We start from the raw sequence: 22,053 nt of genomic DNA, 5'->3' as shown, positions 1-22,053 counted from the left end.
GTTGATCAATTGTTTCTGTTCTTGGCAAAGTAACTGGTCAGCAGTAGGCTATTAGTTAAGTTGGTGGGGGGGGAGTCAAAAGGTATACTCAGGTTTTTGACTCTACAAGATGTTGGTGCCCCTGACCTGCTCATTGTTCAAAGGTCAATTGTAATTCTCTGGCTTCAGGAGATCCTGATCTCGGGCTCCGTTTCATTAGCATCATCTTCTGAGGACTGTCCTGTCCACACAAAGCTACCGACAGCTACTAACTAATGTTACCAGAAGCGAATGTTCCAGAGCAAACATGTCATCAAGATAATGTCCCCATATTAAGAATAAACACATTTTATAAATAGGTAAAGCCACCTGAAAGTTTTTAAAAGTTTATTTATGAGAAATGCATAAATATTCCAATAAGTATGAAGGGAAGCCTCACTAACGTCCAGTCAGGAGGCTGGAAGGTGGAGCCCTACCACTCAATGTCAGTTACAGGAAGAACTGTCAATTGCAGACCCCAACAGAAGAATGGTCAACAAGAAAGAATCTTCAATTACAGGTCCCAACAGAAAAAGATACACATTGCATCTTTTATAAGAAATCAACTTCCCCTGCAATTCAGTCAATGAGCAACAGTCATCACCCTGAACTCTTGCTTTCTTCCAGTGGACTTTTATTCAAAACAACCCCTCCCAACTTCCTCCTTCTTCTCCATAAACGAACATTCTTCTTTGTTGGTTGGACTTGCCTGTGGTTTTGCTGTAGCTTCCATGTCTTGAATTGTAATTCTCTGCTTGTCCTGAATAAACCTGTTTTTCTGAATAATTGACTGTTTTATTTTTTTTAATTTTTTTAATGTTTATTTAATTTTGAGAGAGAAAGAGAGAGAGAGAGCATGAGCAGGGGAGGGGCAGAGAGAGAGGGAGACACAGAATCCGAAGCAGGCTCCAGGCTCTGGGCTGTCAGCACAGAGCCTGATTCAGGGCTCAAACTTGTGAACCGTGAGATGGTGACCTGAGCTGAAGTCAGATTCTTAACCTACTGAGCCACCCAGGCGCCCTTGGCTGTTTTACTTTTAAAGTTAACAAGTAAAAAGTGCACGTTTCTCAGCCATGAGGAAGACAAAACCATTCTCCACATAGATTATGTGCTCATCAGGTGTCTTATGTTAGGCATGATTATCCTCCCATCGTTTTAATTTTGTGTTTATTAATCTTATGGTTAGTATTGCAGGCTCTAGAAAAAAAAAGAAAAAGGCCCTGAACTTTATGCATTATTTAAGAATTCAAAGGTTTTCTTTATTTTTAAGTTTATTTATTTATTTTGAGAAAGAGACAGAGAAAGTCAGCAGAGGAGGGGTAGAGAGAGAGGGTGAGAGAAAATCCCAAGAAGCCTCCGCACGGTCAGCACAGAGCCTGATGTGGGGCTCAAACCCACAAACTGTGAGATCACGACTTGAGCTGACACCAAGAGTCGGTAGGATGTCTAAGCCACTAAGCCACCCACCCAGACCTGGCACCCTCACCTGGCCTTTTTCTTGCTTTACCACTTCGTCTCACAGCCCTGGGATGTCATGTCTCTTTCATGGAGTTCTGGTTTTGGAGATCGACACTTAGTAAGCCTCTCACAATATCTTCCAATATTGAGGTGAATGAAATATTTAGATTCCTCAAAGTGTTACCGAGAGTTAGATGGAAAAGGAACGAAGCCCTGGTCCTTTCCCTTGCCACAGTAAAGACTTCCAGGACAGGGAAAGGAAAGTACAGCTGAGCAACCTGTTATTAAAAGGACACTCCAAGGGAGGAGCAGGTCAAGTGAGGAGAGACAAAGGCCCTAGAAACTCTAGGGTGTGGGCTTCTATCAGTTTCGCTTTTCCCCTGGCTTCTAGGGTTGCAACATTTGAGTGACAGCCCTGGATTATATAATAATTAGCCAACAGTCCATGTCCTTTCCCAAGATGTATTTAAAATACCTGCATGGGGTAGGAAATCGCAACATTTTGTCTATTCTAGGGACATAGGTCAGGTCTGCATAAGCACAACAAGCATATCAAAGTTAACTCTCCCTGGGCCGGGATGTTGTGCCCACAGACCCGCTGCCAGATGGGTGCCACGGGTGGTCCCCGGGCGGTCCTGGGTTGGGGCTGTCCATCCTCCTGTCGCTCATGCCCAGCTTCCTGCCTAATGAAAGCGGCTGTACGTCGAAAAATTGCAAAACCAGGTGCACAAAGTCGTAACTGACTTTGGTAAAGGTTACAGTTAGATCCTGCCCGTCTTCAGTTACGACCCGTTCAAGCAGCTTGCTGGGAAGTGCAGGTCACCCCACCCCCACCGTCTGAACCTAGAGCATTCCCACAAAACCTTTCATAAACCAAAATAGCCATAAAGGGAAGAAGCAGTTGTCATTAACTTCCATGGAAAATTCTTCGAGTGCTCCCAGACGCAAAACAATAAGCCCTCTTAGGCTTTTCTTATACCTTAGGACACATCTTGCTAACAGATGAACAAAAGAAATCGAGATAAAGCACCGATGCTCATAGACACAGTCCAGAGCTCTGGCGGCTGGGCTCTGAGATGCCGCGTGTGGTTCCTGGGGAAGGAGCTTGGCGGAGCCAGTCTCCCTGCTCGGGTGCACGCTGCCTCCACAAAGGCCCAACAGGTGCCAAATGATGCCAAAGACTCATCTCGCTTTTCACCTTTTTTTTTCTTTTTTTTTTTTTTCCATAAAAACAAAAGCTCTCTTTGGATTTCCTTGGTTAGCGAAAACAGGTAATGATGTCGTAAATCTTTGGAAAAGTGGGGGCACACCCACCATGAGACTCAACCCGTTAGCTGGACCCACAGGCGTGAGGCAAGCTCTCTCCTTCTTACCCATGTCATGTCGATTTCCCATTCTCTCTCTCCCCCAGTTTTGCTTTTCTTTCCATTGTCCCTGTGATCTGTATAAATGTAAGGAAAACGTGGTGTGCGTGTAAGCCGACGTGTTTGAAATACACCCCCGGCAACCGTCTCCCTTGGTATGTGGGCAACCGAGAAAATGCAGGTCGAAGGAAGCAACGTCTTGCATTGGGGTCAAGCTTTCTCACCCCCAGACCTTGCAGGCTGGCCTCGGACCCAGACAGCTACAGGGAGGAGGGAGAGGCTCACGTGGCCTTCATTCTCTGACCACTCTCCCGATGAACCGCGAAAAACCAGCCGTGGCCCACGGAAGACTTCATATGGTGATGTCCTGATCTGGCACTCCCGCCCTCTGGATGGCGCGGAAGCCCGAATTCTGGCTTTTTCTCTCCTGGGGCGCTTTTGTGAGTTCTCCGAAGCCTTCTCTCCCCACTCTTCTGCTGGACACCAAGTTCATTTCCCTGGGTATTCCCTGCTGTGGGTGACGGGCTCTCCAGCCCGCCTTGGAAGCTGCGTCTGCCCGAGGCCTCCCTGTCACAGTCACCTTGGTGTGGCCAGCGGGGCGGTCCTCACAGCCAGGATCACCTCAAGGGAGCCCTGGCCTGGCTGCTTTCTGGGCAGCTACTTTGTCTAGGACAGAAAACCCAAGGAGCCCAGGCCGCTCCATGCAGGAAAATCTCTTAACCTTAAAACCTGGGGCACGTGGATTTTTTTTTTTCCTCTAAACACTTCCCTCCAAACCCCTGTCATTCTGAGCCAGAGATCGGAGGTGGTCAAGATGAGCACCGCATTCAGCAACTAGCTTTAAATGGATCCTCACGCATCTTTCTCCTCCTATCATGCTCCTGGTCTACGGTGATGATGAAAGGGAGGCATTGACCCGGATCCCGACAGTAGTTCTGGAAAGACGGCTGGCGAGCGCCTCTCTTGAGGACGTATATAGTCTCTTTGTTGCTCTCGGTGTTTGAATTTCAGTGAAAACTGCAAGACAGTGAAAAAACTTACATCTAGCATCCTGTTGCATTTGAGGCAATTGGGCACCTCCCTCCCTTCCCCCCCACGCCCCCCCCTCCAGGCACAGGGCACCATGGAATCAATCAGCAACCCTATCTGTCCAGGTCTGTGCCAGCCAACGAGGAAGTTATAAAGAAAAACTGGATTATAAGCCTTTGAGAACTAATCATCCCAATAAATAGAACTAATGGCGTTCATTCAAACCACAACACATCGAGTCAATAGCAGTCCTGTGCCAGCTGGCACAGCTCCGTTAGGCTAGCCAGACCAGGCACGTGAAAAACTGGGGTGGGGAAGCCACAGAGCCTTAGTAAGGGACGGGGCACAAGCAGGTGGAGCAGGGGCTAGCCTTAGCCTGTCCTTCCCTGCAGGATAACCTGGAACGTGCAAATACAGGATGCCTCCCGACCTCAGCCGCTCCAGGGGGGCCAAAGGGTCACAGAGTTCCTCATCCTCGGGGAAGGGCCTTCCTCAGCCAGAGACAGCCTAGGAAAGCCAATGTGCACCCAGCATCTGAGGAAAGCGGATGGAAGAGAAAAGCATAACCTTCGCAGTGTGTGGGAAGCCCAAGTCAAGAATGGGAATTTGAGGGAAACGATCATTTGGTTGCTGGACTGTGTTTCTTCAAGCACAAGACACGAGATCACGTTAGTAGAGTACTGGGAATATCGTGCAGAAATAGTGGGGAAGACAGGGCAGGGCTAAGCTGAACAGGAAGGGTTAGGAGCGCAAAAGAAATTCAGAGCCTGAGCCGTTGACAGGATGCTGGGGCGGGAAGACGGCCGACTGCACAGGGCTCGCTCGGAGCAGGGCTGAGATCTGGCAAGGCCAAGAAGGGCAGGAGGATGCACAGCAGAGGGGAAAACAGCTTCCAAAACAGACAGAAACACCCGTGTTATAAAGCACACACCGTCGTTAAGGGGAAGCAAAGGATTTGCTTTCCCTCTGCATCTTTGTTCCCTCTGCAGTCCCTGCCTCAAGAGCCCCGTCCTGGACCTCGCAAGCTTTGGCCGAAATCTGCCCTACAGTTAGGATGCAAGCAGAGCACCCTTCCAGATTCTTTAGTGTGCATTTGTCTCCTCCTTCTACTTGGCTGGAGCCTTGCTGTGATTGATGGAGACACGTGACTTCACTTGTAAGCGTTGCCCTAGTTTTTCTTATCCAGGTCAGTCTTTGAAGGACCTTAGGTCACAAATCCAGCCAGACAGGGAACTTTATTCACCCTCAGGATTTACATGCCTTGGCTGCGTGCGCCTGGGAAAGAAATATCTGTGCACCCCCTCCCTGGCCATCTGCATTCTGGTTTGTGTAGCAGAAGGGCTGGTTTTTCTCCCTCGTTATTTCATAGTTGTTTCCACCTGCACAAGTCAGTGGGGACAACAAGCTTGGCGATCATGCTAGACAGGAACTGAAGATGTTTCTTATCCTCTTAAGACATTATCGAGACAATTTTGTTGGAACAGGCAGTTACAATACGACTGTGGCAGAAACGCAGGTGTAATCTCCACCCCCGCCCTATTTGGTCTCCAAGCAGTTACATTAATATCGCATACAGGATCCGGTTTTTTGACTAGATTTGTTTGTCCTTCCTCCCTTCTAAAACCTCAGTTAAAAAAATTTTTTTGTAATACTTATTTTTGGGGAAGACAGAGTGCAAGCGGGGGAGGGGCAGAGAGCGAGGGAGACACAGAATCCGAAGCAGGCTCCAGGCTCTGAGCTGTCAGCACAGACCCCCAACACCGGGCTCGAACCCAGGAACCCTGAGATGATGACCTGAGCCGAAGTCAGATGCTTAACCAACTGAGCGCCCAGGCGCCCCTAAAAAAAATCAGTTGTTTGAGGTATTATGTATATTTGATAAAATTTGCCAAGTTCAAGTATTCAACCTGCTGAATTTTGACAAATGTATAGAGTCAGGGAACCACTCCCACAGTAATAGTATGGAACACTTCTATCACCTTAGATGTTCCCGCAGGGGTTTCTTGCAGCCAACCCCCTCCTCTGAGCCCTGTCCCTGGCATACTTGGTCCCTTTCTTAAACATGAAGAGGGATGTGAGCGGCCTAAAAAGTTCATGGTCACATAAATAGCACCTGAGGCCTTTGTTCTTAATCTCCAGTAAATGCAATTTGTTGGTCATTTCCTAACTGTCATGCTGAAGAATCAAGAATCGTTAAAATCTATCTTTTGCCACTTATTTGGAGCTGAACTCACCGTCTTTGTTGACTTGCTCCGTGGACAGCATAGAGAAAGTTTGCTCTGTGTTTCCAAAGAGAAGCCACTGTAATTGACATCTGTCTGGGGCTGCAAAGAGAGCAGTCTGAGCTTAAAGACAAAGAGATGCACCGTTGAAATTCAGTGCAGACAACTCTGTCTCCTACCTCTCCTCCTATTATCTTTTGGTTAGATTTTGGTAAGATTTTGTGTCTGGGACGTTGTCACCCTTATTCCATTACCCTACGGGAATAAGAAGAGATGGGAAGTAATGAACAAAGCTAAGCAAGGAATGTGGGGAAGGGGCAATGGTGGTGCAAATGCAGTGGAGCGGAACAAAATGCATCAGAAGTCATTTTTGGGGCATGCATCAAGTGTTTTGGGTTCTGGGATACCAACCCCGAATAAGCTGTGGGGTCTTGCCCACCAGGAGCTCGCAGTTCAGTAGGGGAGGCAGCCATGTCATCAGGCAGTGATGAGATGATTGGATCACGCGATGACAGAGGCCGTGCTGTTGGTTACCGGAACGCGTACAAAGAGCCTGGCGTCCATTCTTACATCAGGAAAGCCTCCTGGAGACTGTGATATGCTGGCTTGGAAAGCACGAAGAGCTATAAAACCTGAGAATTTGTTCCTTGGGATTGTTCATGGTACTAAGCGATTCATAAAATAGCAATCGGGGACTTCTTAAAATGAAGTGGTATCACGCAGAAGCATGGAAGAAGTGAGAAACATTAAAAATGCAATCCGAATCAGGTTATATGCAAATCTAGGTGATTCAATGAATTCATAGACAGAAAGGGAGGGAGCGAGGAAAAGGGAGAGAGAGAAACAGAGAGAGAAGAGAGAGAGAACATGCTACGCCACGGAGCATGCACTGTGGCAGAGCCTGAAAATGTGGGCTCTGCATTTGGGGGGCTAAGGGTCTTGCTGCCTTCCCAAGAAGGATTGTGTTGCCCACATATGGGCATTGTGTGGAAATCAAGCAGAATGGGAAATGGAAAACCGGGGTTCTGATCTGGCTTAGCTCTGGGGTAACTCAACTTACCTACCAGATCAAGGGATGGAGCAAAATTATCTCTTGTTTTAACCTCTAGGGTTTTCTAATTTGATGTTTACCTGGCAGGTATTTGTAACTTTGTAGTGAGGTATAAGGATGGTAAGATGTTACTTGAGGCAGTAATACACAGGCGATGATGGCTCTATCTGCCCATGGCTCTCTGCAGAGGAGAGCAACATCAGGCTATTCTTCAAGTGGCTATGGCTTTTGCCACGTGTATGGATGTTCAACGAGAATAACCCTGCTTACCCCGGCTGAAATGACTAGACCAGAGCCGAAGACACCCAGGAGGATATAGTGAGGAGTACGGCATGCCAAGTAACTACCAGTAGCGGTGACCCAATCAGAGCTTTCCTTGCTGATGTAAACAGGATGCACAGAAAAAACGTGGGTCACTGGAACTGCTGTTGTATATTACATGACTATGAGTCCATCTTGAAGCACGTCATGATCTGCTATTACAGTTTTAGAAGCACTGAGACACAGAATGAATCTAAATTTCTGAGTATGTTGCTGGTGTTTCCCATTACTACAGATCTTCTTACATAAACCCATCTAGAGCAATCGGATTTGCTAACTATGGAAGTCCCAAGGACAAGCAGGAAGCTCTCTCTGTCTAAGGGAGGCTCCTGGGTGAAGACAGATGAGTAAGAGATTTCGTTCTGCTAAAAGACTAGGTGCTTCTGGAAGGCACTTTGTAGCATCATATAGTATTAGTAAGCAGATGCTGCAGAAAAAAAGACATTCTCTATTTGCTTTGAGACTAACTAAGATGAAGAAATAAATTGGCAAAATTGGCTTTATGGTTAAATTGATAATGTGGGAATATTGGCTGAGATTTCACCTGACTTGCAGCTAACCAGTTAGCCTGCCAGTTTCATGGATGCTGGCAGAAGACACAAGACTCCTGGCTCAGAGACAAAGCAATTGTGGCATTCAGACTCAGCATTTGCACTTGTTTCTCAAGGCTCACTTCCAACAGAGTGGCACTCAGAGGGTCCAGAGGAGCGTAACTTTGAGCTTAGGGACCTTGAGACTTTTATAATTGGCTGCAAGGCTGCCTGCCCTTATCTTTATTTTAATGTGTAGGAAACAAAGTTGTCCTTTTCTCTGGAGGAAGATAGTTCTCTGTCTTTCAAGGCTGTTTGCTGTACAAACATCCTTGAAAGGATAGCGTTCTTGAAAATGGAGTCAGTGCCTCTGCTGGAAAGGCAAGCAGAAACAGAGACTTAGAGATAACTGGCTCCAAACAGTCACCCTTTAGTAGAATCATGAAATCAATGTAGAGGGTTTACACACATAAAAGAATGTTTCATGTAGTAGGGTAAGCATTGTTTAGGGAAACTTTTCCTTTGTTATATCTACGTGTAAAAACATTTTTCCCCTTTTTTCATTGGCAATAACTTTGAGACACATTGGCTGTGACATTATTAAATACATTGAGTTCTTACATTCCGGGTGACATCACTTGGCTTGCATTATACCCAAAACAGTGCAATAGCAACATGTATTATGTTGGGGTTTTTCTAATATAAATCATAAATACAATGCCATAGACTCCATATTATAATCATGATTGATACACACATTCAAATGCTATTTTGGAGACTAGAAAATTTTAGATACTATATCATGAGGGTTTTTTGGACTGATTAAGAAGGTAAATTTTACCTCAGGTTTCGGGTAGATAGTGGGCAAAATGTGCTTTATGAGTTTGGACCACTTACAGAACAAAACACAGTGTGGGGAAATTTACATTACTAACTGAATTGATGCTTTGCCAAGCATTGGATTTAATAAAGAGCACACACATAAGTTAACAAATATGTGACATCTTAACAGCTCCAAAGCAAATATTTATTTCATCTGACTTGTATGCCTATGAAACAAATGTTCTGGACAGAGAAAATGAATGTTGGGTCCTTCATGTATTTGTTAAATTCAAGATTTTTAAAAACACTTTACACAAAGGACAAAATTACATTAAAACTAGTTCTTAAAAGTCCAGTTTCCACCTGAGTAGATGTTTATGATATCTCTGCTTGGATATACAGAGATCTGAGTTCACATATGCAAAAGGTCGGAGGATAGAAAGATCTGCAAAACACCTACCTGCCTTCATGTTGGCTATATGGATTAGAGTAATTACAATATCAAAGAGTAGAAATTATACTCAGTTTTCTATACCTACCACACTGCTTCTGTTTAAAATAAGTATTCACTGTTATTATTGCTAAGGTCAGAGTCATAGCAGAAGGTTTTAGTGCTAACATATTATTTTATATTAATTGCTAACATATTACTTTATATTAATTGAAAAACTTACTCATTTAAATTGAGAATTTCAAAATCTTTGGGAAAATCGATTTTAAGAATGGATGTAGATCATGTTTTAGAAATACATGAAATCTTAACACGTGAAAGCCATTGTCCCAAGAACTGTATGATCTGCTAAAGAGAGAACTTTAGCAGCAGAACCAAGTACCATTTCACCGGATCTATTAAAAAAATAGAATTATTGTTTTTATAGGCTCACTTAAAGGAGGAGTATAAAAATAATATTTTTCTTGGAATATTGTAAACATGAAGAGGTGCTATGAGTTCATTGTTTTTTCTTGCTTTCTCAGAAAAGTAGTAACACCACTTTTCCATGGGGTTCAACTAGCTGGAATGTTTGATCAGTTTAACTGTCTGCCTGAAATGCTCTTTCAGGAGAAAAACAACACAAGAAAACTAACTGGCATTGATTTCACCACACACACACACACACACACACACACACACACACAATTTCTCCAAGATAAATTTTGGGGTTAGGAGTCATTCAGGCAAATCAAAACATGCCATCATTTAAGATGTTAATAACGTTCTATAAATGGGTGTGATTTATTTCATACATAATGGAGAGCATAAGGAAAGGTGGTATTTGCAGGAAGGCAGTAACATTCAGACTTCTAGGAGAGGTCCTTTGTCTGATGTAATCAAGACAGGAGTGGGTTGTAGACGCAAATCTATAAATATATAATAACTTGTCTCTCTTTTAATGTACGGTGAGTTTTCTTTGAGCACATTCATTAGCTGCACTTTCAACCACATGAGTAATGCATAATCTAAGACGACCAGCTTGCTTTCTTTAAAGCCAAGCAATCCAATTTCAGCACCTGTTTGAGCTTTGATGATTCTTTTTCGTCACAGTCGGGGACAGTTTTTGCCCCAACAACCGAAATTGGTGGTAATTTTTGTTTTTCGTGACTCACCTGGATCCAGTCATTCAGCTTTCAGCTTTATATATATACTCATATTTAAGCTTTGTATATATACTCATAAAGCTTTCACCTTTATATATATACTCATATTTGATTGTTTTACACGATATTTTACTTGTATTTGTAATAATAACAATGATGACAAAATGGGGTTGAAATAAAACTAACACTAAAGAGTATAGAAAGTTCTAGTAGTGGGAGTAAAAGTGGGTAGTCCCCCAAAAGGTGGCATTTATTAGGTGTAAACATGCTGATGGTGGAAAGCAGGGTCTGCCAAGCCAGTTAAGTGGAAAGTGGTTAAAGAAGTTTCTCCTGTGTGTCAATTCTTGTTGCTACTAGTATTTTTACAGAATAAGGCACTCCTCATCTTCAACACCTAGAAAAAAAGGTTATTTTTGAAAGTCCAGTTTGCCTCAGTTCACAAACCTATTATTTTTTTAATTGATTGATTAATTTTATTTTAGAGAGTCAGAGCATGCAGGTGGGGAGAGGGGCGGAGGGAGATAGAGAATTCCAAGTAGGCTCCACCCTCAGCAAAGAGCCCAATGAGGGGGAGAGGGGCAGCGCTCCATCCCACCACCAACCCACCCTGGGACGGGACCATGACCTGAGCAGAAATCAAGAGTTGGACGCTCAGCCAATGAGTCACCCAGGCACCCCCACAAACCTATTATTTTCCATTTACTTTTATGTAATTTTCATTGGTATGTATTTATTCTTTAGAGCCTCTAACATGTTACTGAAAAAGCAAGTTTCTTGCAATCAAATTCCTATGAAGTTTCTAAGACAACATCACTGTCCCACATGTAATTAAGTTTCATCTTCATCACAAAGTTTCCCTTAATGATTACATGTTATATTTTATGAATATCTATTACGTATTACCTATCGTGTCACCTGGGTACTAGAACCCTTCTTGGAACCATGACGTTTAAACTCACTCATTGTTTTCAGGGCAACTTCTCCTGCGATTCTTTAATCTCTTCCCCGAAGTATAGATGCTCCAGAGCTTTAAGGATCCCTCTGGATGTCTCATTAGTGCTTTGTATAGTGCCACAGTGAATGGGGCCCGCTAGTCCTTTCCAATACCCTTGGAAAATATTATTCAATTTATTTTTACAAACCTCGTCTATACTTTCCCCTGATGCTTTCAATATTTTCATAGCTACTCCCCAACTCCTATCTTTCGTTGATTTCAGAGTGTGGTTTGAGGTGGTTCAGTTGAACTTAAGCCTTTCTACTTCAACCCTGATCTTTATATTTGCCTCTGGATTTGGTAGCCATAACTGCCCTGTGCCCTTCACTTTCAGCTTTCTTTTCAAAGCAGCTTTGCTTAATTGTGAATTTGTTCCCAAAAGCTGAGGAGAACAGTGCCAGATTCTTAAGATCTGGTGCTGTAAACACTTCAGAGACTGGTCCTTCCTTGATTTGTATTTGTACTTGATTTCGTGCTGTGATTATTTTTGAGCTAGTTACAGATTGCTGGCAGGGAAACTGCGCAATCAATAGTCTTTGTTTATTGCATCTATATAACCATATGCAAATTCTACAGATGTCCTGAACTCTGAGGAAGTGGTGAAGGTCAGCCTGTCTCTGCTGACTTGCCTAACAAAGGATGTTCAGAATCCATTCTGTATACTTGCAGTATTTAAGGTCATTAGTGATTAAAGCCCATTTACAACCAATGACTTTTTGGCTATGAACTGTGAAACAGGCTGCATTTTAAGTTGATTTTATATAAATACCCTAACACTTGAGAACAATACTGCACATCTTAATGTTCACTAGTGACATGGAAAATAAACTTACTCATGCTTATAATAATATAATTTAGTAAGTACAGTATTCAGTATTCCTGCTAACGTATCGAAGGCAAATTATTTCAGGTAAAGGCTTCTGGAAGCCTTTGGAGGGCCTATATTGGCTCGAAGATTACATATTCCGGATTGACTGCCCATCCTGTGACCACCTTTATATCAAGTAGGCTTTCTCAGTTCCTCTTCCATCTCAACCTCTGGGACGAAGGTGTGTGTCAAGTGAAAGAGCGTTTTCTTTCATTATGAAAGCCCAGAACCAAGGCATATTTTTCAGCTGCGTAGAGGGTGGTTTATTCTGGCAGATGGAGGAACAGGGAAAAATCTATATAAACCTACGGATGCAAACGCATAAGCAAGCGTTTGGATCACCACAGAGAGACCAACAGAATAAAGAGCCAAGTAAAATTCCCCAGTATGGCAGAGGTCACTGCCGACCGACCTCTCCCACCGCGGAGACGCGATTTAAAGATACAGGCTCCGTCTACACAAGCGCTGGAGGAAACACACACACACACACACACACACACACACACACACGCACAAAACAAGAAAACATACAGATCTGTCTGAAAATGGTTTGTCATTGCCTCCGTTCGTCAATAATCTGAGAGTGACGGGAAGTCTAGCCTGTAAAACAAGCGGTAGACTTTATGTCAACCATGCGTCGTCGTTCAAAGAGAGATTTAGTTTCAATTTGCACAAGGCACTCAGCACCCTCCCTGCGTGGAAAAGAGCTCCGTCACACCCGAGAGCGACTTGAAAACCCAGCCACCGCTCCAGCCCCGCGCCACGCGGTGGGTCGTCCCATGGCTCCCGGAGCCCCGCAGCCCGCCGCCCCGCCCCCAGGATCAGCCCGCCCCGAGGGCGGGGAGGACGTGGCCCCGCCCCCGCCCCGCCCCCTCGCGTAACCCGGATACACACCCACGCTCCCCTTTCACCTCCCAGCCGTTGGCTAACGTGGAAGCGCGTCCCGCTGGCCGGCTGAGGAGCCCGGACCGCGTTGCCCTGGGCAGTTGGGCGCGCGGCCCGGCGACGGAGGGCTTCTCGGCGCGGCTCGGCCTTTCCCGGGAGGGAGCGATGGGGCGCGCGGGCGCCGGCGAGCGGACGCCGGTGTAAGACGCGCGGCGCCCGGCCCCGGAGCGAGGCGGCGGCGGCGGCGGCGGCGGGCGCGGGGAAGGCCTGTGAGGGCCGCCGCCCCGAGCCCCGGCCTCCCGCGCCATGGCCCCCATGGGCATCCGCCTGTCCCCGTTGGGGGTGGCCGTGTTCTGCCTGCTAGGGCTCGGCGTGCTCTACCACCTCTACTCGGGCTTTCTGGCCGGCCGCTTCAGCCTCTTCGGCCTGGGCGGCGAGCCGGGCGGCGGCGCGGCCGCAGGGCCCGCGGCCGCGGCCGACGGGGGCACCGTGGACCTGCGCGAGATGCTGGCCGTGTCGGTGCTGGCGGCGGTTCGCGGCGGCGATGAAGTGAGGCGAGTCCGCGAGAGCAACGTCCTCCACGAGAAGTCCAAGGGGAAGACGCGCGAGGGGGCCGAGGACAAGATGACCAGCGGGGACGTGCTGTCCAACCGCAAGATGTTCTACTTGCTCAAGACCGCCTTCCCTAACGTGCAGGTGGGTGGGTGCCACGAGCGCCGGGCGCCCTGGGGGGGGGGGGCGGGCCGGCGACAGCGCCCGCCCGGGGTCGCCTTGCGGGGAGACCTGCTCGGAGCGAGCCCCAGCGCCTTGACCCCTCTGACAGCTCCAGGTCGTGGGGCCCTGGCTCCCATTTTTGCAGACGTGGAGCTCGAGACGCGGAAGTCTAGGTGCTCAAGGTCGTACACACAGTTGACACAAGAGCTGGGTGAGGTTGCAGGTAATCTGAGTCAGGGCCCTGGCCCTTCTGGCCCCTCCCCAGAAACGGGGACGCGCTTCGTGCCTGCGATCAGAAGCTCGGGGTGCCGGGCCGGCCTTGAAAGGCTGGGAAAGTTAACTTCGGCCCCTGCAGCGGGCCCGTCTGCAAAATGAAGGGGTTGGACTAGAACCCCCGTGGCCCTCCAGCCTTTCTTGATAGTTTCTATGGAACACGCGTTTTCTGCCGGACCCGCTAGGAGCTAATTGGGGACCGAGGACGGTAGAAGTCTTGTTGCGGAACTGTTAGTTCGCAGGGCAACGTGGGAGGTATGCTTCTGGCTTACTTGAGCCGCCGAGTGATCAGGACCCTCTTCAAGGCGTGTGCATTTGGGGAGCTGTTTAAGAAGGCTTCGGAAGTCTATTTCCCAGCCACTTGGTTTCAGTTGCGCCCCCCTCCCCGCCCCCGTATTTTCTACAGAGAGTAAGAATTGGAAAACCTTGGCCTTTTATTTGGGTGCGTTTCTGGGGAAGGAATTGACATCTTCGTAGGTAAATCCAGAAGTGGGGATTTGTTATTCATACTTTAGGAATTCATCATTTTAGTGGAGCTGCTGTCGAATGAATAACCCTTTAAAAAATGTATAATAATTCCAGAGGAAGAGCTTAACTTAGTGTAGCAGTGCTTTGGAAGCGTTATGTGCTAACTCGTTTTGGCCACGGGGAAGAAAAATTGTTTCCAGTGGAATTTTATTAATTAGATAAACAGTGAAATCGAAACCCCAGCTTCTTCGGAAAGTATCTGACCTTTTACTGTTGTTCTTGGAAGAGTTAAGCGAGTATTGTCATTGTAGAATTACCTGTTTCGTGTAATCCTCCCTCCAGTCTGTCGTATTACTGCTTGGGTTCTCTTTTTTTCCTCTTTCCATCTGTCATTTTTTTCTTACTGCCTTTTTTTTTTTTTTTTCTTTCCTTTAAAAAAAAATTTTTTTTTCAGGGGGAAGGAACATTGGCTTCATGTCATGAGCCGCTGGCTACCAGATGTTATTGACACAAGAATTCTCAAACAAGACACAGAACGTTTATTCTTCTTTTGTCCTACCCTGCTTTATCATCACAAACAATACTTATCTTGGGTTTGTACAGATATGTGTACCTTGCATATGTAGGATCCGCCGCCGGTAGGATATCTTTTCTCCAAGACACACGGTATCCTCTTAAGAGTTTGTCGAATAAACAGAGGAGTTTCACAGAAGTTGATGCAGAATAGTTACATCAGTAGAAATGGTGACCATGTCTTGAATTTATTTTAGGCACCCAGATAATGGCACGCAGGACTTCTTCGGATCCTGACAGCAACTTTAGGAAGTAAATTTTATCGATGCCCAATTTGCAGGCAGGAATGCGGGGCTCGCAACACTCCATGGTTTATATGAACTATCGAATGCTTCATTTTTAGCTAGATCTTTCGGAGGCTGTTTAAAACTTACAGTGCAATTCCCTAGGGAAAACCTCAACTTGTAGAAGATTAGAAGCCATGATAACAAAATATATCAAACAGAGTTGAAATTCGTTTTTTTGAAGATGAAGACGACGACATTCTTAAATACCAAAAACACGTACCTGCGTGCCCATGTGTGTTCACGTGTGAACCAAACCTTCTGCTTTGGGGAACTTCCACAGGATTCTGCATTTGTTTTCTCGCTTCTTAGCAAACGCGAAGGGAATGGCTGCCAAGTGGTAACACTGCATTTTATTGAACACAAAAGCCAGGCTTTCAGAAGTGCAGATGTTGAGGGCTCTGCCTCCACGTAAAATAGCTTTTTGTTTTCTTGTGACTGAATATTCACACGTTCACCTCTAGCGTTGGGCTTTTGCTGGTGTCGAGGAGGTCACATTTATTTCTACAATGTCCAAGTAGAACGTTGGACGTGTCCTACTCGTCCTCTTGCCAAGTGGTGTCCTCTTGAACAGCCTTTGATCACTGCGTTAAGACTAGAGGCCAAATGTTACAGCCATCTATGTAGACACTCAGCCCCGGATTCCTTTTTCCCCTCTCATCGTCCCCCAGCACCCGGAAGGTAGTCCTAGACGTCTCGTTGGTTTTGAAGCCTCACCTGGATTTTGGGGGGTAACGATTTTAAGTCCAGTCCGACTCAAATTGGCAAATTAGCATTGATTAGCCACAGATGCTTTCTTATTTTATCCTGATGCCCTGTGCAAATAGAGAGAGGTCTCTTACTTTTTAGCACCCTTTTCCTGTCTGGAGTCCGAGGCTTGAGCTTTCCTATCTCACGTTTATTCCTCATACAAGGATATACCACGTGTCACTCTAGAATACGCATGTGGGGGTAGTTTTGCCCTCAGGGGACATTTGGCACAGTCTGGAGATTTTTGGTTATCACAGCTGGAGGTGGAATGCTACTTGGCCTCTAGTAGGTAGACCGTAAGCATCCCACAATGCATAGGACAGCTCTCCGTAACAGAGAATGATGTAGCCTAATTCTTCAGTTGGGGCCAGGGTTGAGAAACCCTGCTCTAGAGAAGTGAGTGTTATCCTAAGAAAACTCCAGTTTGGGCTGGGAGCCCCGGATTTCCTTTGGTGTGCAGCCTTTCTTCTGTCAGGGATCTTGGGAGAGTCCCCAGGCAACCTTTCTTCTCTTCTTAAACGCATGGGCCGTGCTTGATTTTATTATGTGAAAATACTAGTAACTGCAGCCATTTGTGCGGCACTTTCATTATATTCTTCTGGATGGTGATGAAAAGGAAGGCTGGAGATAGTTTTCTGGAGTGGATTTGCAGCTACAGAACAGACACACTTAGATTTATAGTTTCAATTTACTATACAGGGAACTCTGTATTTGAAAGGCTCCTGTCCTCAACTTTCCTTGTTCAAAGTGTTTTTTGTTTTTTTTGTTTTTTTAACGTTTTATTTATTTTTGAGAGAGAGAGAGCATGAGCTGGGGAGGGGCGGAGAGAGAGGGGGACAGAGGACTCAAAGCAGGCTCTGCACTGATCGCAGCAAGCCCAACGCGGGGCTTGAACTCACGAACCATGGCATCTTGACCTGAGCCTGAGTCGGATGCTCGACTGACTTAAGCCAGCCAGGCACCCCAACTTGTTCAGTTTTTGACGATGATTCATTTTATTTGAAGATACGGCATGCTACTCCAATCTGATAGAGGAGTCTTGGGCCTGTGCTTCCTTGACCTTTAAGATGGGAGTTAAACTCTTCTCTCAACAGCAGTACTCACTGGAAAAGTTTGAGAAGCTTAATACAGTGCTAAGAACACTTGACTTGACATCTTGTCCAGTCACCTGCCTGTGTAATCCTGGCCAGTCATTTCACATCTCTGAGCTGCAGTTCCCCTTCTGTAAAATCTAGATAACTAGTAAATTTGATAATTAGTGCAGACATAAGCACTGCAGACAGAAAAAAATACAAGTTGAAAGGAGCTGGCCCAATAGAGGTAGTAGGATAGTAAATTCCAGTACCCTGATGAGTCTGAATCTGATGCACTTGGGGAAATCACTGTGGAAGAAATTAGGAAGGTAATCACATGGCGAGTTCACTCAAAGAGGGTTGGAGCTAATCTTTAGTTTAATCCTAAAGTACTAAAGAGGGCCAGATTTACCTGACTTTTCTTGAAGCCTGCAACATGCCATACTTTGTTTGGGCTGTGGCCATTTGGAGGTGGGTGAGACCAGTTAGAAGTATGTTAAAACAGGCTGTGCAAGAGATGAGGACCAGAACTCCGCTAAAAGGAAAGTTATACTCAGCTTGGTTTCCTGGCTAACGTTTAGTTAGTCCTCAGTAAGTGAGCCTTTGTATTACCTCCGTTGATTTACTCTTGACAACGACATAGGAAGTTAAGTACTATTGCCCCCATTCTGCAGATAAAGAAATTGAGGCTTGGAGAGGATAACTAATTTACCAAGCGTTACACAATTAGAAGATAATTTTAGCCTCTCAGGGATTGACTTAGTGATCGGAGAATCATCTCAGGTCCATTTAATTCTGTAGATAAGGCAATATAGGAGGTATAACCACAGTGTATTCTTAACAAACCTATAGTGCTTTGAATGATTAGTAGAGCTCAGGGGAGACACTTGGAGAATCGTTTGGAGGGGGTAAACCAGCTAGGAGGTTTTCTCTAGTGAGAGATGATACATTTTAAATTGCTGTGGTCACAGAAAAGAGCGAATTGGAAAGATAGGAGAGAATTTCTAAGGATGTTCCGAAAACGACCCCTTTATATCTGATTTTCACAATTGGTTTTGAAGAGTGGGCGATGACAACTCAAAGGGGGCAGATTATGAGTGCCATCTTTGACGTGAAGTTAGAGTTGCCTTTGATATGGCCGAGGGGACATGTTAAGGAGGTAGTCGAATATATCAGTCTGAAGCTCTGAAGACACATCGGAATTGGAAATAGGAATTTGTGAGTCATCAGTGTTGTGATATTAATTGAAAGCTGTTGTGGACAGGATTGCTTATGGAAAGACTATATTGTGAAAGGGGAAGATCAAGGGCCTACAGCCAAGGATAACGCAGATTGAAAATAATCACTTAACAAGAATAATAGCATCCAGCTTTTATTCATTGCTTACTCATTGTTAAGCACTATACTAAGTTTGTTTGTTTTACCTATTCTGTTTCATTGATTCACCCAAAGAACCCTGTAGGGAGATGTGTTTATCATTCACTTTTAGCAGCTCAGAAAGCTTAGGGGACCAACCTGGATAAAGTCACATGCCCAAGAAATTGAGGAGCTGGCAGTGACAGAACACATACTCTTAATAGTGGTTCTGTGTGGTGAATGGTCACTGGTGAACTTTGTGAGAACTTGCTCGGTGGCTTGATGGAAAGGAAGCAAAACTGAAAAAGATGGGAGGTAAAAAAAAAAAAATGGAGATAGTAAAGACAAGGCTTTCAAGAAATTGGACTCCTAAGGAGCTTGGCTGGGGTCTTCTATGGGACTAAGAGAAGTTTCTATGGATTTTTTTCTGGCATTGTTTTTAAGGTATGAGACAGATGATAGAACGTGTTTAATTATTTATGGATATATATCTGAAAGATGGTATTGATAGTAAAAGACTTCTGAAAAGGTTGGAGAAGACAGGTAGAGCCATGTTTCTCCATCTAGAAAATACTTGTTGAATGCCTACTATGTGACAGGCACAGTGTGAGGCACTATATGTAAAAACATTTTAGGATATAATGATTCATGGAAAAATGTAGTGAGTGGTGTCTTCTTAGGACATTAACCAAAATCCTCTGCAGCCTCAAAGTAACTGAGCTTTCATATGAATAGCTTTAATTGTGTTTTGGAGTCTTGATTTCCTATTCTACAATTCCTGTTGAGGACTGAGACAGAGAGGCAGTAGCAATGACGAAGGGAGAGTAGATTGAATGGAAAGGGTTTTGGGGAAGAAATGTAAGTATATTGGCAAAGAATAATGTTGTCAACTCAGAAGTATTTATTTAACACCTACTGTACCAGGGACTGGTTTAGGCTCCAGTAATGAAGGAAATTGTGTCCTTGAACTCATACAACTTATGTTCCGTAGGTTGAGATCTATAGTACACCTGTGATCAAATAAATTGATCTCAGATACTGATAAGGGTTTTGAAGAAGAAAAAATAAGACCATGTCAGAAGAGTGAGTGGGGCTTCTGCTTTGGCCATGATGGTCAGGGCAGACCACTGAGAGGCACTGTCATTTGAACTGAGATCTGAAGGATAAAAAACAGACAATCCTGCAGAGATTTGAGAAAAGTGTGCATGAGCAGAAGAGAAAAAATTAAGGAAACACAACGTTGCCAAAGGAACATAATTTTCTAGTACAAAGTACAAAGGCCCTGAGGCCAACGGACCAGAAAAAGACAAGTCTGGAGTGTAGTGTAAATAAGGATGCAAATGGAGAAAGGTTACTGGGGCCAGATCATCCGCACCTTTGTAGATGATGGTAAGGAGTCTGGATTTGACCTCTGTGCAATGAGAAACCACAGGTGTTCAGCAGGGAGTGACAAGAATCTGATTTAGGAAGATGGCGGGTTGCTGGGTTGCAAGGGGAAGCTCCATAACAGCAGTGATTTTGTCCATCTTGTTCATTCTTCTGTTCCAGTACCCATAGCGGTTTGCAATACGTGGCCATTAGTAGCTGTTGAACGAATGAATGAATCCGTGAATGCACTGTAGGAGGCAAGAGCAATTGAAGGCTATTTTAGAAATCCAAGTGAGGGGGGCCTGGGTGGCTCAGTCGGTTGGGCATCCGACTTCCACTCAGGTCATGATCTCACGGTTTGTGAGTTCAAGCCCTGTGTCGGGTTCTGTGCTGACAGCTCAGAACTGGAGCCTGCTTCAGATTCTGTGTCTCCTCCACTCTGTGCCCCTCCCATGCTCGTGCTCTGACTCTGTCTCTCAATAATCAATAAATGTTAAAAAAAAAAAAAAAAAGGAAATCTAAGTGAGAGATAGATGGCGGCCTAAACTAAGATTTGCTTGGTATACATAGTTTCATGTATTTAGAACTGGAGGTAGAATTTCCAGGACTTAATGGCTGGTGAAATGTGGAAAAGAATTGAGAGAAACTTAACCAACCATTTCTAAGGCCGTTGACAATGTCGTACGGTGGGTTTATTCCGTTTGTGGGTGTGTAATGGTGGCAGCAGGTTACAAATAGCGGTTGTGCAGAAGCAGGTGGGGACACCAGACTGACGTTCTTGGTCTCTTGCTCCGTTTGTTTCTTCCTAACCTGACTCTCAGGGAAGATGTTTTTAGATGCAGTCCCATACTTTGTTAGGCCATACTCATTTGAAAGGATGTGGAGAAGCTGGCTTGAACTCTAGGCAGAAATTTTCATCCTAAGGCACGGTAGTTGCTACCCACACTCGGCACTGCCATTTTTGTAAGCTGTGGTGGTCAAGACCCAGAAACTACTTTGTGTTTTCTGGGAGGCACATTTGTTGCTTGTTTTAAGTTTATTCCATGGCGTTTGCTTAGTGTTACTCTTACATTCCCTTATCTGACACAGCCTAAATTGTGTTCTCATGAAGTATGTGGGCCCTAAAGCTATAATACTTTAAAGTGATACCTGCAAGATGGTAGAATAGGAGTTCTCTACGGTCATCCCCTCACAGAACATTGATTTTGGTAGTCATCCACAGATAAGGGTTCCTTTGTGGGCATCTGGGAGTCCAGCAGACATGTTCCAGCACACCATTGGGGGAAAAAAAAAAAAGAATAGATACATTGATGAGAGTGAGAGAAATGTTTTCACTTCACTTTCACCACACCGTCTCTCAAGACAGCACAGCTCAGTGCCAAGAGAGACCCCCTGAAGCCTGCAATTTCACCCACAGGAATGTGTGAGTGAGTGTCTGGCTTTGCCAGCCATGCAGGACACTGCCCACGAAACCACTTCTGTCTCTTGTCACCTACGTCCCTGAAGTGATCTGCAAGACTGAGGGGTTGGGAGAGGCTGTGGGAACACATAAACCAGGGCTCATCTAAAGGGATGCTCTTTGTAGACACCCATCAGGAAGGCTGCCCATGAGTCGCTGGGGAGTCCTCACCATTAGGGCCCCTCAGCTGGCTCGCAGGCACCCCCAACACTCTCCATGTCTTGCCCAAACCCAGTCTGCTCGCCCACCTTGGCATGATTTTAGCATGTGCTCCCGTAGACGGTGAGACTGAGCCTTTGTAAATGGCCAGCAAACAAGTGCGGAAAGCCAGCAGAATTGCGGAATTGGGAAAAGGCTCACAAACTTGAGCATCTCAGAGTACCACCCTAGAGAAGACAAATGGGAGGCTCCTAGTCCCTGGGTTGGCTTTGTGGGATTGAGATAAAGCTTACAATCTTAAGAATTTACCCTCCAAGAGGGAACAAGAAGTGTGGAGAATGCATATCTGTAGAAAATGTTAGAGAAAGCCTTAGAATCCCACATCAGGCTCAGGGTGAAGATAACTCTCACAAAGTCA

At 45.3% G+C, this 22,053-nt stretch overlaps 1 protein-coding gene and 1 long non-coding RNA gene across 3 annotated transcripts in view; one reads left to right on the top strand and one right to left on the bottom strand.

Annotated features, from left to right (window-relative positions):
* Positions 1-1,361: 1,361 nt before the first annotated feature.
* LOC125156063 (uncharacterized) lies at positions 1,362-9,372 on the bottom strand. Of its 2 annotated transcripts, XR_007148459.1 has the most exons (4): positions 6,503-9,372; positions 6,271-6,346; positions 6,104-6,193; positions 1,362-3,857 (listed from the first exon to the last, which is right to left on the bottom strand). It is a non-coding gene; the product is annotated as an uncharacterized LOC125156063 (long non-coding RNA). The 2 variants fall into 2 exon arrangements; XR_007148458.1 differs by having other exon boundaries at positions 6,104-6,346.
* A 3,803-nt stretch (positions 9,373-13,175) lies between these two features.
* Positions 13,176-22,053, top strand: part of BPNT2 (3'(2'), 5'-bisphosphate nucleotidase 2) — a 32,101-nt gene continuing 23,223 nt past the window's right edge. The window contains exon 1 of the mRNA XM_047841984.1: positions 13,176-13,854. Coding sequence (XP_047697940.1) covers positions 13,465-13,854 — 390 coding nt within the window. The 5' untranslated portion in view covers positions 13,176-13,464. The remainder of the gene's footprint in view (positions 13,855-22,053) is intronic.

The sequence above is a fragment of the Prionailurus viverrinus genome, chromosome F2, assembly GCF_022837055.1.
Source record: "Prionailurus viverrinus isolate Anna chromosome F2, UM_Priviv_1.0, whole genome shotgun sequence".
Classification (NCBI taxonomy): Eukaryota; Metazoa; Chordata; class Mammalia; order Carnivora; family Felidae; genus Prionailurus; species Prionailurus viverrinus.
This window is presented reverse-complemented; position numbering and strand designations above follow the sequence as displayed.